This window comes from Blennius ocellaris, assembly GCF_963422515.1.
Source record: "Blennius ocellaris genome assembly, chromosome: 1".
Lineage (NCBI taxonomy): Eukaryota > Metazoa > Chordata > Actinopteri > Blenniiformes > Blenniidae > Blennius > Blennius ocellaris.
Genome location: NC_137650.1, coordinates 1,968,371 through 1,986,814, shown reverse-complemented (window position 1 = coordinate 1,986,814; position 18,444 = coordinate 1,968,371). Strand labels below are relative to the sequence as shown.

Sequence of the window (18,444 nt, the reverse complement as noted above, 5' to 3'; positions counted from 1 at the left end):
CTCCACTGTCCTCTGCAGAGAGTGGTGAAGACAAAGACCAGCGGGACTCCACTGTCCTCTCTGCAGAGAGTGGTGAAGACAAAGACCAGCAGGACTCCACTGTCCTCTCTGCAGAGAGTGGTGAAGACAAAGACCAGCGGGACTCCACTGTCCTCTCTGCAGAGAGTGGTGAAGACAAAGACCAGCGGGACTCCACTGTCCTCTGCAGAGAGTGGTGAAGACAAAGACCAGCGGGACTCCACTGTCCTCTCTGCAGAGAGTGGTGAAGACAAAGACCAGCGGGACTCCACTGTCCTCTCTGCAGAGAGTGGTGAAGACAAAGACCAGCGGGACTCCACTGTCCTCTGCAGAGAGTGGTGAAGACAAAGACCAGCGGGACTCCACTGTCCTCTGCAGAGAGTGGTGAAGACAAAGACCAGCGGGACTCCACTGTCCTCTGCAGAGAGTGGTGAAGACAAAGACCAGCGGGACTCCACTGTCCTCTGCAGAGAGTGGTGAAGACAAAGACCAGCGGGACTCCACTGTCCTCTCTGCAGAGAGTGGTGAAGACAAAGACCAGCGGGACTCCACTGTCCTCTCTGCAGAGAGTGGTGAAGACAAAGACCAGCGGGACTCCACTGTCCTCTGCAGAGAGTGGTGAAGACAAAGACCAGCGGGACTCCACTGTCCTCTGCAGAGAGTGGTGAAGACAAAGACCAGCAGGACTCCACTGTCCTCTGCAGAGAGTGGTGAAGACAAAGACCAGCAGGACTCCACTGTCCTCTGCAGAGAGTGGTGAAGACAAAGACCAGCGGGACTCCACTGTCCTCTGCAGAGAGTGGTGAAGACAAAGACCAGCAGGACTCCACTGTCCTCTGCAGACTCCAGGAGTCTTTCTTCCCTCTGCTCTCAGACTCCTAAACCGCTGACAGGAGTCCAGTGGACTATTCTTACACTGTTTGAACTGAATTTGCACAACCATCTGAACTGTACTGTATTTTATGCACTTTAGATGAGTACAGTTCACATCTCATCCACCGACTGCTGACATTGATGTACAGACTGTAGCGTTTCTTTTTCTATCTTTAATTGCATATTGTACATATCACTTGTAGTTTTGCATGGTTTATTGTATAGGTTTATATTTCTATTGCTCATTGTTTGCATGCCACTGTTAAGTTATTATCGTTTTTATAAATGATGTGGCGTTCAGGGTGAGCAGCAAAGTAAGAATTTCATTATGCAGGGAAACATGTTTCTTTCCTGTGCATATGACAATAAACACTTTGAATCTTTATTATTTTTACAACTTTTTTTCTTTACTTTCATTTGTCCTTCAAACCTCTGTCCTGCTGCCGTCACGAAACACCTTCTGCTCCACCTGATGGGCCAAATGTGTTCTACAATATTGATTAAAGTGACTGTGGTGGGGAAGTTAGAATTTTACTGTTTAATTGACTGCAAGTAAAATCTTGGAAATACATAAATACCAACAGCAACATTCAATAAAACTGCTCCGACACACTGAACCTGATATGAGAAGACGTCAGTCTCAGCAGAGCAGCTGAACATCTCAATATCCTGCTTTCCATTCATTGTCTATGTGAAAAGCACCGCGGTTCATGCTGAGTGCAGCGCGTTTTCAGCGTGCAGCGCGTTTTCAGCGTGCAGCGCGTTATGTGTTGCCCCGCCGAAAATGAAGCATGACGTTGAATCCAGCCAACTTTGTGCAAATGACGCACAGGGAGCCAAGCAGCGGCCTGCGACGCATCATGAAACCTTCTGTAAACATCTAAACTACCTGCAATAGAACCAAAACAAAACAATTTAGCAACTGCATGCCTTGAATGTTGTCAGAAATACATGCTACACATAATTAAGATATAAGAACTCATTAACAGTGAGCTGGAGTGTGTGTGTGTGCAGATAGACGCTGTCCTGTTCTTCAGTGTTGTGGTTGAAGGAAAGCAGGGGTCGATCGTAACGCCAGTCCGCGACTACATTTCTATGGACTACGACACATTTCCGATGGCTCGTCCATGGGACGAGTGCAAAATTATACATTTCCGATCCATGAAGTGTCTTCACTGTTACTGCAATGGCGACACAAGTGTTTCTCTGCCGACTGCTCTGTTAGGGCAGTAGCATTGTAGCTAACCAACTTTTCATGACATGTTGTTTCAACGTATTTTACGTTCAAAACACTGCAAAGCAAACATCAACGTGGATGTTTACAAAGCCGTTGTTACAGTGAGGCGGACGCTCTGCCGTCAGACGTCACCATTTTAAAACGCCAGCTCGAGGAGGACAGCAGCGCTGGCCGCGGCATCAAAACAGGAACTCCTCCACGGTAGCAGGTGATTCACACCTACGTCAGACTCCACACTAAACTCCCTGAAAATAGTCCCAATGGTTGGAGCTGCGTTAGAGCTGGAAACATTCTGTTGGTGCTGCGTTGATAAAGAGTTTCTCTCGTGACGTCACGCAGACCCCCACATTGTCCACATGGAACTAAAATACTTTGTACTGCTTCCTTTTCTGACCTTCTACTAACCTCAAATTGTCTTTTGACAGAATACATGCAAACATTCCTACATTTATTACTTAACTGTGGAGAGGAGTTTATTACAGCCTCATATAAAGTCAACAACAATAATAATATTATTAAAGCAAACAGAGCTCTGGTATCAGAATCAGCAGATATACAAATTTGGGTATCGGAATTGAATCGGAAGTGAAAAAACGTGGATCAGTGCTTCCCTACTGCAATGTAGGTGAGCAAGTTCCTGAAGCCGTCCCACGATCAGACACCTGAAATGTATTTATTTTTTGTCTAAAACTGGTCATTAATTCTCTAGTATTCTCTCGTACCATATAAAATGATAACAACTGGAGAACTTCAAACTGTTGCTGGACAATGTGCAGAAGCCATGGCCTGAGCAAAATGAACAACAATGTGACCCCCCAGCAGCAGGCAGGTGGTGAGGGAGGCAGAGGGTGACGACATTCTGAGCTCTGTTTCTAGTTTTCTGCCGTGTACCATCTGGGAAGAAAACTCTGAGATGATGTACCTGCAACACAAAGTGTAGCATTGAAAAAAATATCTATTGTGATTAATATGATCGTGATTTTAATATAACATGAAACTGTTTTTGTTAAACAAAATATATTTCATTTGGTGCAGGACTAGTGCAAAGTCTGCAGGACTAGTGCAACCCATGGCTCACTAGTCCGCTTGACAAGTGGTGGAAAAAATTCTGATCTATCCCTGGAAAAAACCCTTTTTTAAAAATCAAGACTCCACCTAGTGGCCCATAAGTGAAGCACCCAACAAGTGTGGGATTTTTCAGATGAGGTGAGTTTCCATGAAGGGGAAACAAGACCCCCTGTGGATATGTACCATGAATCTGGCTTGAGCTGACCGGCAATGTGATGCTATACTCAAACAATGTCTCTCCTCAATGCTGAGGGAAAAGGAAGCTAAGTTCATGCCAAGCGTTTCCTCAGCCAAAACGGTCATAATCACTGCACTACTGTTTTAAGTTCCTCATACAAATGTTTTATTTTTGTCAGAATCTGTCAGTAACTGTGGTCATATTCATTTTTATTAAACAAAAAAAAAAAGCAGGTCTAAACAGCAACACTTCTGCTTAAATGTTCTCAGTGGCAACATTCTCTCCTCCTTGTCCAAATGAATGTTCTAACTCTTCCTTCCAGCTTAACTCCTCCAGAGGAGGAACTCTGCAGTGCTGAATAGGTGGAAAAAGTGATTTGTGCAGCTGCACAGCGCTGCGGTGGTGTGGCCAGTGTCCTGCTGCACGGCTTTTAAAAACAGGCAATGCTCATTTAATGACAGAGGATAAATGTCAAGTGGCAAAATGTCTAAAACTGGAGGGAGACCAGAACGATAATCAGGCCCACGGATACAAGTAAATCTGTATTACAGTACAGTACATCAGCCAGACAAAAAAAAAAGTTTAAAAACTTTAGGTCAACTTAGTGTTTCATGGGACAGTAAAACCATTAGTTTGACTTGTGATCCTTCGGGAAGTCATAGACTATTTGATATGCATTGAATAATATAAACTGATAAAGGACGCTTTCTTAACTTGTCTTTAGAAAATGTTCCTTAATGGAGAGATTGAAAAAGTCGCTACTTGTGTCGCTTTGATAAACTTTACAAGAATTCTGTTGCTTGTTTTCATCCCCATGACTTCTGTGATCAATAAATATTAAAACGATCCATTTTCTTCTGGGAACTTAGAGATTCTGACTGATAAAATTCAACCCGATAAAATTCAACCCATCATGAGCATTTTTTAGGTAGAAAGTATTTGCGTGCTTAATAATAGAAAATATTCAATTGTATGCTCAGCTACCTGTAATTTATGACAAAACAAATTAAACTCTTTACTTCTGTTAACTTCAGCCTATTTTAACAGACTCAGAGTTGTCCTGCACAAATATGAAAAAACAGGCCAATAATAACATAAAAAAACAAAGTCCAAATGTTGCTCGATTCATATCTGATTTTCTAAATGTTTCCAGTGTTTTGCCTGAGAAAAGACACAGTGGGTCTTAGGACCACTGGTCCTGCTGACGCCATGATGTTTCCAAGGAAAATCTGAAAACTTCTGTTGAGTTTTTTGGTATGCGTTTTTATCGTCTGTTTATAAGACGATGGAGGTCGGAGCCACTGGAAACACAGCAGCTCCGACGCCGTCTGGACGGAAATGGGAAAACACAGCTTTTCTCAAATGTTGCTACGGCGCACGCCCATCACGGCCACAGTAACCAGTTCTTCTGCTCATGCTCAGGGGCTGGACAATAAGAACGATGTAGTGTTATGACTACCAGTCCATATTCTCTTAGGAGATGGTAGTTTTATTTTGACAGTCACTGTAATAACAATCCAACTTGGTCCTCTGGAATATCAAACTAGCATGTTTCAGAGCTTGGTAGGAAAACCTTATGGGATGCAGAAAATTGCCTGAATCCCACAATAAGTCAGGAAAAGAGGAAAAGAGTGAGTTGTTGATCCTCATATTCCCATGAAGGATCTGCTGTTTTATTCCAGAGGCGAAACCAAAAAAAAGGCATTGTCAAGTCTGCAAGCAAAAGCACCCAGACTCAAATCAAGTGTAACGCTAACAGGCAAAAATCACCTGTTCGTGTGTGTGAATCCTGGATGAACGTGTGTTTTCTGAGGTTCTCCAGACACGAGGGCCACGACAGCACACCCTCACAGACATCAACGACAGGCGCCGGCATTTGATATGGTCACCTTCCTCCTCCTGTCATCGCTGACCCTGCCCCCTCCATCTCCACCACCACCTCCCTGCTCCTCCTGCTCCTGCTTTTTCCGGGACAGCTGGAGGAGCAGCTGCGGGGGCGACAGGGCATCAAACGTCCCACCAAGCCTTCACATTCGCGTCCCCTTTAACTTCCACGTGGTCCTCTCACGCCTCCACCCAACACAGCTCAGAGTCTGCACTACTTCATAAAATCCCATTTCTCTGTCTATAAAGCAGATTTGACAATGTCTGAATGTGACATAACAGAATGTTATCAACATTTAGCTGTTGGTATCAATTACACTTGTCATCAAACTCAGAAATATATGAATGCAAGCGTAAAATACAATTTTTAATCTGGAAGGAGTACACATATGTATTGATTTAGGGGGTTTTGCTTGATAAGATTAACAGCTCATCTACAGTGGGCCGGACCCGGTCCTTGAAACATTTTTCTCAGCCTTTATTTAGCCAGGAGAACCACATTGACATTAATAATCTCTTTTGCAAGGGTGTCCTGAGGAGCTGGGGGTCCATGGGTCTTGCTCAGGGACCCACGGGGAGAACATGCAAACTCCCTAAAAGCCCGAATTGTGAAGGAAGAGTCACCGCAATGTCTCCCTGTCTGCCCCCACCTGAAGGTGCACAGGTGTGCAGGCTGGATAGCGGCGTTATCCGCCACACCCACTTGCTGTCCGGCTTCAGTAACAGAGGAACTGGCACACATCCAACACACACACACTGAAGTAGACGTGCAGATAAACACTAGTTAACATTCCTGAGCACAGAAGACACACACACACACACACACACACACACACACACACACACACACACACACACACACACACACACACACACACACACACACACACACACACACACACACACACACACACACACACACACACACACACACACACACACACACACACACACACACACACACACACCATTTGTACTGCGTGTTGTCTGAGCAAACAGAGGCTGTGGAGGAAGGACAGGGCCAATTACACCTTTTATCCTGAGAGCACACATTATTAAGGAGAGCTCACAGGCCTGATGGCACACACACACCCCCCACACACCCCCCACACACCCACACACACACACACACAATAAATTTCCCCCGTCTCTCTCTCTTCTCAGCCTCTTGAGCTTCAACCAGCTTCTCACTTCATCAGGAGCAGCATTCTCAGTTTGAAGGCCTCTCATGCCCACACTACAAAATATGCAATCGGGGACTCAATTTCCTTGATGTGATTCCTCGTACACAGTGTCCTACATATTTTATAAGGTTCTGTTGGTGCATTACTGCATGTAATTGCTAAAACAGCTAAAATAGCTCTAAAGGCAAAAACTGTTCTTTGCACTTTTTAAACTTCATGGATGTAACATAAACTACAGTACAGTACAGTATACAAGCTGTGTTATGTTTTGAAAGTTAAACGTTTTGCGGCTTCGAAATAATTAATTCACTTTGTGGAAAATTATTCTATTGCTCATAAATGTTGAAGATCTCTGCTTTAGATGTGGAATTCTGAATTCCATTGAGTTGTTATTTGTCATCAACATGATAAAAATAGATCCGTTTGAAGTAACTCCACTTGAGCTGAATCACTATACTTGGTAAAATCCTTGAAACGTAGGCGTCACCCTCGTCTCTGGATGAGGTGAAACAGATGATGACAGGAGATTTAAGAAATGGAATCATTCACAAAGCAGATGATGATATTTGAGGAGTTCTGTGAAAGTTATACCATATTTTCTTCTGGATTTTTGCAGTAAAAACATATATAATGTCAAAACTGGTTATGAGAATCATCCAAGAACAAGAATTAAGGGAGTCAAATCAATGTGTGGATGCCTGAACTCTGAACGTGTGCAACAAGATGGGAAGCCGGTGCAATTTCAGTCAAATGCAAACACCGCATGGACTTAAAACGCAAAGTCAGCCGGTAACAATCCCATCATGCATTGTGTTGCAGGACCAAGCGAACCCACCAACACTTCCGAACACTGTTCTCTAACAGAACCCCCACCTGGATCCTCGACGAGCGGCCGGGAGTTTACCTTGGCTGATCACGGCCTTGCGGTTGCGGCCGTCCAGGTCAGCCCTCTCGATGACGTGGTGCTTGGCGTCCACCCAGTACATGCGCCGGCCGGCGTAGTCGATGGTGAGGCCGTTGGGCCAGAACAGGTGCGTGTCGGCGATGATGCGCCTGTTGGAGCCGTCCATGTTGGCGTACTCAATACGAGGCGTGTTGCCCCAGTCTGTCCAGTAAATCTTCCTGGAAGAGGAGGGACTCCATGTTACTTTTTTTGTCATCACGATACACAGAAATCTGCTGTCCCCAAACACTGACGTGAACCTCGTACACACAGTCCGGTATTTTTTAATTAAAGGCTCAAACACACCATGTCTTTTCTAAACCTAAAGAAGATGAGATATTCAGCGAAAGAGCACTCTGATAAAGGACTATATAAAGGATATAGGACTATATAGGACTAACCCGAAACGATGATGCTATTGATATTGCTCATAATAATAAATATTTTGGGGGAAAAGAAAGAGATTTTTCAATTAACCCATGCAAATGAGCTTTCTAATGTTCCGTTCCTCTGGGGCTTCAGTCACAAGTCCCTCCTGCCTTGCAGCAATTGAAACCAGTGAGGGAAAAACACGCCGAGCTGCTGCACCTTTCTTAAAATGCTTGTTCCACGCTCGCCTGCCTTTGAGCCAAACCTTAATCCCTGCTCTGCTGCTGCACTGCAACTACAGCGATTCCACAGGGGAAATGTAGGGATATACGAGTGTCTGTGTAGATTTGGAAGCATCTTTCCGTGAATTACAGAGTTTTGTGTGTGCGTGTGCGTGTGCGTGTGCGTGTGTGTGTGTGTGTGTGTGCGTGTGGCCTCGTACCCCTCAATGGGATGCAGTGCGATGGCTCTGGGCTTCTCCATGTTCTGCCACAGCAGCACCTTGCGGTGCGTCCCGTCCACGTTGGCCACCTCGATGCGGGACGTCCCGGAGTCCGTCCAGTACAGCTTGTCGTGGATCCAGTCTATGGCAAGTCCACCTGAAGGAAACACAATGCGTTTATGAATTTCACTGTGAGTAGTAACAGGCTCTTTGTTTGTTTACTTCAGCCCGATTTTTGGAATGTACAACTCAAAAAAGCTCAAATGTGAGCAAGTGGTGGCTTGCGGGCCATTTTTGGCATCATTTGAAGCCAATATCGATAAAGTTTATATCTTAGATATTAAATAATTACATGATTTATATTGTGGAAAAGACCAAATGAATGCTTTCTGATACAATCGGCTTAATTCACAGCTATTCAGTTACTAATCTATTAAAATTGTGGCCCTCTGGTCAAAAAAGATTATATTTTTGCCTCCACTTTGATAAAAGTTGCATATCTTTATTTTAATATGGCATTGTGAAACATATGACCCTCAAAAAGAGTCCATTCAGGCCGACAACATAACATTTCCCAGCTGGGAGAATTTATGACTTTACCTGCAGTATATTTATTTGAATAATAATAATGCATTGGTTTTATATCGCACTTTATTTCTGGGAACTCAAAACCCTCACTTTGCATTATTCGTTCCCTCCACACTGGATGGTGGTGAACTGCACATGTAGCCACAGCTGCTCTGGGCCAGACTGATGGAAGAGAGGCTGCTAATCGACACCACCAAGCCCTCACTGTCACACTGCATTCAACCAGGCAGTTTGGAGTTCAGTGTCTTGCCCGAGGACACTTCGGCATGTCGGCAGGCAGAGATCGAACTTTCCGATTTGACCACCAGGGGCACACTCCAGCCTGTATGTGTGGTGAGTCAGTTCAGGTGATAGGGATTACCACACAGACAGGGTTGGGTAGTAACGGACTACATGTAATGGTGTTGTGTAAATAGGATACAAAACAATGTAACTGTAATCCATTACAGCACATTAAAAAATGTGTAATCTGGTTCCAGGTATATTGGATAAAAACTGAGATTACTGAGCAGGATTACAATAGAAAATCAGATGGAATAAAGTAGAACTGCAGCTGTCGCAACACTTCCCAACGCTTTCAGGCTGGCCGGCACTGACGCGTTGCCATGGATAGGAACTAGTTGTATTAGCTCATAACCTGCCAGTAACCTGCCAATACCAACTAGTTTTATTAGCTCATAACCTGTCAGTAACCTGCCAATAACAACTAGTTGTATTAGCTCATAACCTGTCAGTAACCTGCCAATACCAACTAGTTTTATTAGCTCATAACCTGCCAGTAATCTGCCAATACCAACTAGTTTTATTAGCTCATAACCTGTCAGTAACCTGCCAATAACAACTAGTTTTATTAGCTCATAACCTGCCAGTAATCTGCCAATACCAACTAGTTTTATTAGCTCATAACCTGCCAGTAACCTGCCAATAACAACTAGTTTTATTAGCTCATAACCTGTCAGTAACCTGCCAATACCAACTAGTTTTATTAGCTCATAACCTGTCAGTAACCTGCCAATAACAACTAGTTTTATTAGCTCATAACCTGTCAGTAACCTGCCAATAACAACTAGTTTTATTAGCTCATAACCTGTCAGTAACCTGCCAATAACAACTAGTTTTATTAGCTCATAACCTGTCAGTAACCTGCCAATACCAACTAGTTTTATTAGCTCATAACCTGCCAGTAACCTGCCAATACCAACTAGTTTTATTAGCTCATAACCTGTCAGTAACCTGCCAATACCAACTAGTTTTATTAGCTCATAACCTGTCAGTAACCTGCCAATACCAACTAGTTTTATTAGCTCATAACCTGTCAGTAACCTGCCAATAACAACTAGTTTTATTAGCTCATAACCTGTCAGTAACCTGCCAATAACAACTAGTTTTATTAGCTCATAACCTGTCAGTAACCTGCCAATAACAACTAGTTTTATTAGCTCATAACCTGTCAGTAACCTGCCAATACCAACTAGTTTTATTAGCTCATAACCTGCCAGTAACCTGCCAATACCAACTAGTTTTATTAGCTCATAACCTGTCAGTAACCTGCCAATACCAACTAGTTTTATTAGCTCATAACCTGTCAGTAACCTGCCAATAACAACTAGTTTTATTAGCTCATAACCTGTCAGTAACCTGCCAATAACAACTAGTTTTATTAGCTCATAACCTGTCAGTAACCTGCCAATAACAACTAGTTTTATTAGCTCATAACCTGCCAGTAACCTGCCAATACCAACTAGTTTTATTAGCTCATAACCTGCCAGTAACCTGCCAATACCAACTAGTTTTATTAGCTCATAACCTGCCAGTAACCTGCCAATACCAGTACTGGTGCTGATGGGAGGAAGACATTCTCAATACGTTTAGAGGATCTCATGTTTTAGAGATTCATTGGGGCGACACGTGACAGAAGTTTGTTTTCTTTTAACTCTGCTGGTTGACTCAGCAGCAGGTTGTTCAGTTATTATCAACCAGTGATTCATGCTGCCAGATACAACCTCTCATCAAACATTCTTATTTAGTCTGGAAAAAAAACCAACATTAAAACCAACGAGGAAATGCAATGAAAGAGAGAGAGAGAGAGACAGAGTGAGAGACAGAGAGAGAGAGAGAGAGAGAGAGAGAGAGAGAGAGACAGAGAGAGAGACAGAGAGAGACAGAGAGAGAGAGAGACAGAGAGAGAGAGAGACAGAGAGAGAGAGAGAGAGAGAGAGACAGAGAGAGAGACAGAGAGAGAGACAGAGAGAGAGAGAGAGAGGGAGACAGAGACAGAGACAGAGACAGAGACAGAGACAGAGACAGAGAGACAGAGACAGAGACAGAGAGACAGAGACAGAGACAGAGACAGAGACAGAGAGAGAGAGAGAGAGAGAGAGAGACAGAGACAGAGACAGAGACAGAGACAGAGAGAGAGAGAGAGAGAGAGAGAGAGAGAGAGAGAGAGACAGAGAGAGAGACAGAGAGAGAGAGAGAGAGAGAGACAGAGAGAGAGACAGAGAGAGAGAGAGAGAGAGTGTTTTGGAAAAGATGGGAACATTTTCTTAAATAGAAATTGAAACCTTTATTATTGTGGTTGTGATTCTTTAAAAAATAAATCAGTGTTCGACACGTGATTGTTACCGAGTTTTGATTTAGTTCAAAACTTGTTCAGAGTAATTAGAGTATAAGACGAGTCGACACACTGAGCAGACCACATTCTATTCTTTCTTGTTTATATTTTTTGTTTTGTTCATGAAGTAATCCAAAAGTAACTGAAAGTATTCTGGTACGTTACTTGTTTATTTTAGTACTTAGAGTAAGTTACTGATTACATTTTTTGACAAGTAACGTAATTGAAACAGATTACAGTTTTCAAGTAAACTTCCCAACCCTGCACACAGATGAAGTAAAGAAGTCTAATTTCTGGGTTCTAACAAGTTATTTTGATCATAATATGCACGGGCCGACTATATTTTTGAGTTCCTGTGACACGCAGACAAATGTTGATAAAGATTCACTGTGTTGTAAAGCACATGGTGAACTGAGGCATATCATTATTGAAATTATAGTTTTTTTTTTTATTCATATTTCATGCTTATCATGAATAGTTCCTTGAATGTGAACTTCTTAATAATATATTAATAATAGTTTGTTCCACGTAAACATAGACAGAGATTCAGAGTTGGAGTTATTTATTTTGCTGGTCCGGCCTCACTGAGATGAAATTGCGGAGTTTGTGGCGCCTGAATAATTATATTCAGGCGCCACAAACTTCAATTATTAAATTGAAACCCATTTTAGAGAGAGAAATACATTTCATAAGATATTCTTAAGATTTTTTTAAAGAATTATTTCATGAATCTCTGCCATCATGACAATAGCAGCAATTCTAAAAATCAATAAATGACTAAAGATTATAGCTCTATTGTTAATTGAAATTGTAGAGGACTTGGTTGATTAAAAGTTTGATAAGACTGTTTAATTGGAGAGTCAACCTCTTCAAATCAAACATCCGTCAGGTTTTTACGATAAGAGTCGATTTTTAGTGCCGTAGATCCTTAATATTTGGGTCAATGATTTGAATCTTCTAACTAAATAAAGAATATATTGTCTCATATAACAGGAATCCTCTGATCACACAAAGTGAGTCAGTCCATTGACTGGAAACAAGTGCACAGGATTCTAGTCAATTTGAACACTTTCAGGATTTCTTGTTTTTGAAAAGGTTCTAAAGGTATGGTCTACTTGAGTCAGCCTTTAATGTATTTAGTTAACAAGAGTTTAAAGCATACGAAATTACAGGTTATACATTAGGAAGCAATACAAATTTTTTCAAAATGATCATATTTGATTCTTATAAGCAATACACAAAGTATTGGCAGAGAAATTTCAGTTTTTAAAGACATTTTAACAGTAAATAAAAAGCACAGTGCTTTTTTTCTTCTCACACTGTTTAAATTGAGAAGAGATTTGTGGGTGTTAAAACTAAATGAGCTAAAACACCTAATTTTTCACACTTGGAAATTATCGCAGAAAAGCGATAACTTGTTTTTGTCATCACTTATAGAAGAACTTCTGAGAAATATACATTATGTGCCATTTACTAGATACGATCAAAGCAGTGTGGATTGTTTAATGCTGAGGAAAGACAAAAGAGAAATTACATTTACGAAAAAAGAAATATGCTAGAAAGCCCTTGAAAAGGAGCGACTGAAAACAACAAAAAAATAAAATGTAAAACACATAAAATGAAGGAGAAGGTGGAGGCCCAGAGTTCTCAGCTTAAACAGTGTTGATGAAACACAGCTTGGACTCCTTTCAGAACAAAGTGATGGATGGAGTGAGCGACAACGGAGCAGAGTTGGACAGAAAGCAGCAGTGTTGAGTTAATTGAGGGGGGAGGGGGAGGGAGAAAAAAAAAGATAAATGAGGCGGCTGTTCTGCGTTGGAACCTGCACACCGTCAGCTTGCTGTACCCACCGGGGCTCTCCAGGCCGGTGGAGACCACCTCCTCCACGTTGGAGCCGTTGAGGTTGGCCTTCATGATGCGGTCCAGTGTCACGTCGGACCAGAAGACCAGCTCCAGGCTGTGGTGGAAGTCCAGAGCGATGGCGTTCTCCAGGTTGTTGAGCAACAAGGTGTACTCAGAGCGATGCGGTAGAACCTGGCGGATGTCGATGCGGTTGGCGAACAGCAGCACTGGCTCCGGACCTGAAAGCAGAAACCACCGTGTGGATTAACCCTTGAGAGAGCTCCTATTAGAGGGGTCATATTATGCAAAATTCACTTTCTCAAGGTTCTCCAGCAGTATTAATCGTCCCCAAACATGGAACGACACCCCAGAAGTGAAGAAAGTCTATCCTCTCTCTACCTGGCTTGTTCCAGGTTTTAAAAAGTGTGTTGCTCCAACCAGCCAATCAGAAATGAAACCCTATATAGTGTCATCGGGGGCTTAGCCAATCACAATCAAGGTAGACTCCCCCCTTTAACTCCTCCCACAATCAGACAGCTCTGCTTTGGCACATGGCACCACGAGAGGTACTTCCTACTCTTCCCAAGATGGGCGCGTGTGGGTGGAGCCAGTCCAGCTCACACAAACACAGCAGATTCAGAATGTAGCTCCTATGATCCAATATTCAAATGGAGAAAAATCAAGAAAAAGCTGGATTTGGGGAAAACATTTTTTTAAACCAACGAGACCCATGTAGACGTGAGGAAAAGCTGGATAATATGACCCTTTTAAGATATTTCCAAAATGAAGAATATGTCAATATGGAATCTGGTGCCCAAAAATTGTTGGGACCGTTCAAAGCTTACCAAAATCACATTGTGCTTCACAACTTATAGTTAAAGAAACAGTCTTTAAAGAGGCTACAATTCTGAAAACTTCAAAAAACCTTCAAAATCTTGCCGTCACATTGAAGGCTACGTTCACACTGCAGGTCTTGATGCTCAAATCCAATTTCTTGCTGCGATCAGATCTTTTTGTGTGTGTGTGATCGTTCACACTACAGTTTCAACGTGACCTCCGTCAGACTGCAGTCTGAACGTTATCCGACCCCAGAGGGCAGAAGATGGCGTGATGTCACGCCGAGCACGCTGTTTATGGAAGTAAATATGGACGTCAAGCCAGTCAGCGCCAGATGTGACTCAGTGTTTTTAGCCTGTAAAACTAACCTCGCTTATACCAGGTCTCCAGCCCTCTTTCTCAAGGGTAAGGCTACCCAGTACCTGCCCAAGGGCATCGTTTAAAATTAATGCAGCTAATAAGTTGAAATAATGTAAGACTGGATGCAACGTGTCAGTATCACTGAATGTGTGTGTGTGTGTCATAATAACCATGTTCACTTTTCAGCAAGACAGAGGTCACACATCAAACCAGTTTAAAACATTAAAATATCACATATTGAACCAGTGAAAACATTATTTTTGGTAAACATCGCACATTAAAACCTTATAATCGAGAACTAACAATTGCTGCTTTGCTTGTAAAAACTCCTGTCTTTCCAGTTAAACTTCCCTCTTCCCTTCACTGCTCTTGCTCTGCCCCGATGATCCACCATGTACTGCGTCCATCTGTCCAGTACACTGGTTTCGTCCTCTGGCCTCTTCTGTACCTTGGACTGTCCTGACTCTTGCCCCCTGGTCCTAATGCTGATTTTGCAGAGTCATGGGCTGACAATTTAGTTCTTCCTGACAAGCCCAAACACAACTTAAAACCCAGACACCACTATAAAAAGAGAACCCAAATTTCAACCTCTGTATAATTTATGTTTAAAATGTGAAATTATTACATGTGTGATAAAGAAGATGCCATGAACACACAACTGCACGAAATAAACAAAGATAATAGAATTGGGCTCCCCATTTGTGGGATACCCGCCAAATCTGCCAATATTGGTCAATGCGTGTAGATTCATTTTCAAGTGGCTGTTAAATGAAAGTGACACAATCGAGGCAAAATGAGGAGGGAACGAAGAAGTAGACTGAGAAAAAAAAGAGCACAGCTTTTAACATTTTGGCGGAAACTATTCCTTCGGTGGTTATGGTTACTGCCGATCCAGTCACACATTGCCTGGAAAACATCAGATTCATATCTGAATTGGAACCACGTGTAATTGAGGCCCCTTAGTCTGGTGTGAAAAAATAAAACATTTTCAAATCAGGATTGCAGTTTTCACACGGTGACAAAACAGGTCAGATACCAGTCAGTTGTGAGCAGAAAATCAGAATTGAGTCGCATTTTCCTGCAGTGTGAAGTAAAAATCACCATTAAGTACAAAAACGTTGCAAAAAACCTACGTTTTCTTTCAGAAATGTAACGCTTTCTGGTTTTCACCTCTAAGCTCTGAAAGCTGGTCAATCAGGGTTAAAAAAATAAGAGTTAGAATATAACTGAAATGAAAAGAGACAGAAAAGGTGAAGTTGGTCGAGCTGGTCGCTTTCAATAAGTGTGAGCATCAATCTGAGAGCAGGTGAAGGTCGGGGTCTGGGCTGTGGGCCGACAGACGCTCTGACCCAGGTTTAAAGTGTCCCTGAAATGTTTATCATATTTCATCTTTAGAAAGAAGAATAAATATGCTTTCGAAAGGTATATAACATTCCCAGATAAAAGTCCGAATTCCGACCCTTTTAATTGACTTTACATGATGCAGCAGACGACGGTATATTTGCGGGCCATAAATGTGAGCCGCCTGAGCTAGACCGGATATGACGTACGAGGGGTTATATGTCCCAGCCAAAACAACATCAGCTGATTGAAGAATGGAGGGGTTTGGCGATACAGAAGCACCTAGGAGCGATGTTAGCGAAGATTTAAGTGACGTATCGTTGGTTTTGGACGAAGATGAAGGAGAGGAATCATCGGAGGAAGAATTAGAAGAAAATCAAGGCGTTCAACCATACATGTTTGAGCCGTGAGTACATATTGTGTGTGACCGGGTATTTACCCGTGTGCACATATTGTGCGTGACCGGGTATTTACCCGTGTGCACATATTGTGCGTGACCGGGTATTTACCCGTGTGCACATATTGTGCGTGACCGGGTATTTACCCGTGTGCACATATTGTGCGTGACCGGGTATTTACCCGTGTGCACATATTGTGCGTGACCGGGTATTTACCCGTGTGCACATATTGTGTGTGACCGGGTATTTACCCTTGTGTCAGAGTGGGTGTTTTGCAAAGTTTATTGGTCTATTTGTCTTAAGTTTTAGCAGGTTTTAAAAAGACTTACTGAAGGTTGGGTTTAAAAATCCGTTAAAAAGCCGTTTAAAAATGGTGGGGACAGAACCAGGTTTCAGGATACGTTTCCTCTTCACAGCAAAACCAAGTGACTCTCGGATTGCGGGTGCTGTTTCGTAACAGTCATCCGTGAAATGTTGACTGCAGAGATAGGAGGCCTCTGTTGGTGTCCAGTTGAAGCGAGTGCGCTGCACTTGTTTTGTCCATAATCTCCTCAAAGTTTGATCTTTTGGGAATTTATGGACACTTACAGACGGACTGGGCATTTGGGAACACCCAGCCGCAACACAACGCTTAGGCATGGCTCTAAAAAACTGCTAAATAACGCGATAATGCAGAGCACATGTAAACAAGACGCTACGATCAGCTGTTGTGGGCGGAAGTAAATAACCCCTCATACGTCACAGCGCAAAACTACGGCAAGTTGGGAAAACTAGGTCAGATTCACAGGGCGGGAGATTTAAAGGCATATTTAGACGTTCGGCGCTCAAGAGCAAGATAGTGGTGTGATTGTCATTGGTGTGTCATATATCATTCGAAAGGGGGAAAATAATGCTAAATACTGGTGTATTTTAATAGAATTATTTCAGGGACACTTTAACACCGCGCTGCAGCAGATTGATGGGCTGCTGTACCCTCCACATCCACAGCTTATCTAAATCTAGTCCAGACCCGCAAAAGAGCGCAGACACCCACTTCACCTCCCTTCACCGGAGGAGCGGCTCCAGTTACACCGCGCAGCCACACTTTTACTGGAGGTCAAAGTCGGGCAACTTTCCATGTTGAATGAAACAAGAGAGTGACGGGTATTTAATTTTTTTACCGAGAGCTTTGCAGCTGCGCTTGTCCGGCCGGAGCTCATAGCCCTGAACGCACCAGCACTGGAAGCCCCCCTCTGTATTGGTGCAGCCCTGGCTGCAGTAGCCTTCGTCGGCACACTCGTCCACATCTGTAAAGAGACCACAGGCAGAAACAATGGAGATGTTGGCGTCAAGTTTCCTACAGTGTTAACGATGCGTTCAAGACACAAAGCGAAGGTGAAAAACTAATTTACGCTTTTTTTAAAAACACACACACACTCCAATTGCACTCTTTAATTGAAATAAATCTCCTGACTTGGTGACACACAAAAAGAAGTCAAAGATTTTTTGGCAGAAATCACAGATATTCAGTATATTTGACAACAATAGAAATTATATTCTTCAAAAATCTATCTGTTGAGAAGTTCCTCGTTTTGGCCGTTAAATGTATTTTTCCCCCTCAGAGGTGGGAACTTTCCCTCATAATACTGACTTTACAAGCATATTCTAATTCACATGTTTGCCATTTATCTGCAGATTTTCATGACGCTGACATGACGGCAGTGTCTTGTTTCTATGTGAACCCTCAAAAACTTTGAAACTGGGAATTTCTCAACTTTCTTAGCTCTCATCATCATGATTACACCGCCTGTCTTCAGTTTCCCCCAAAGCCGTCCAAGTGACATAAGAGGTGAGTGAGCAGCGATGAGCATCAGAACACATGGGGAACGCTTTCATTATAAAGTCATACTCAAGAAGTCGATAAAGTAGCAGGCCTTTTTTAACCTATTGCCTATTGAAATACACCTATAAACCTATTGCTACCTTATTGGGGTGGAGGAGTTTGAGTACCCGGATGATCCTTGGAGCTATGTTGTTGGGGGGCTTTATGCCCCCCAGCAGGGTCTTCCAAGACAAACAGGTCCTAAGTGAAGTGTCAGACTAAAAGCAGTTCAACACATCCCATGGATGAACATCAAATGAGAGGAGAGCCGTTGCCCAGTGAGGCGTAGCCGGGGCCCTACCCTGAAGCCAGGCCTGGGGTTGGGGCAGGTATGCGAGTACCTGGTGACTGGGTTCTTGCCCGCGGGACCCGGCCGGGCTCAGCCCGAAGGGACGACGCGGGTCCCT

At 43.0% G+C, this 18,444-nt stretch overlaps 1 protein-coding gene across 5 annotated transcripts in view; it reads right to left on the bottom strand.

Annotated features, from left to right (window-relative positions):
- lrp4 (low density lipoprotein receptor-related protein 4) overlaps positions 1-18,444 on the bottom strand; it is a 193,242-nt gene that overhangs the window by 35,563 nt on the left and 139,235 nt on the right. For all 5 annotated transcript variants that reach the window (XM_080496823.1, XM_080496825.1, XM_080496824.1 and 2 more), the window contains exons 11-14: positions 17,337-17,462; positions 13,249-13,479; positions 8,197-8,353; positions 7,347-7,564 (exon numbers count right to left, since the gene is read on the bottom strand). In XM_080496823.1, coding sequence (XP_080352949.1) covers positions 7,347-7,564; positions 8,197-8,353; positions 13,249-13,479; positions 17,337-17,462 — 732 coding nt within the window. The remainder of the gene's footprint in view (positions 1-7,346; positions 7,565-8,196; positions 8,354-13,248; positions 13,480-17,336; positions 17,463-18,444) is intronic.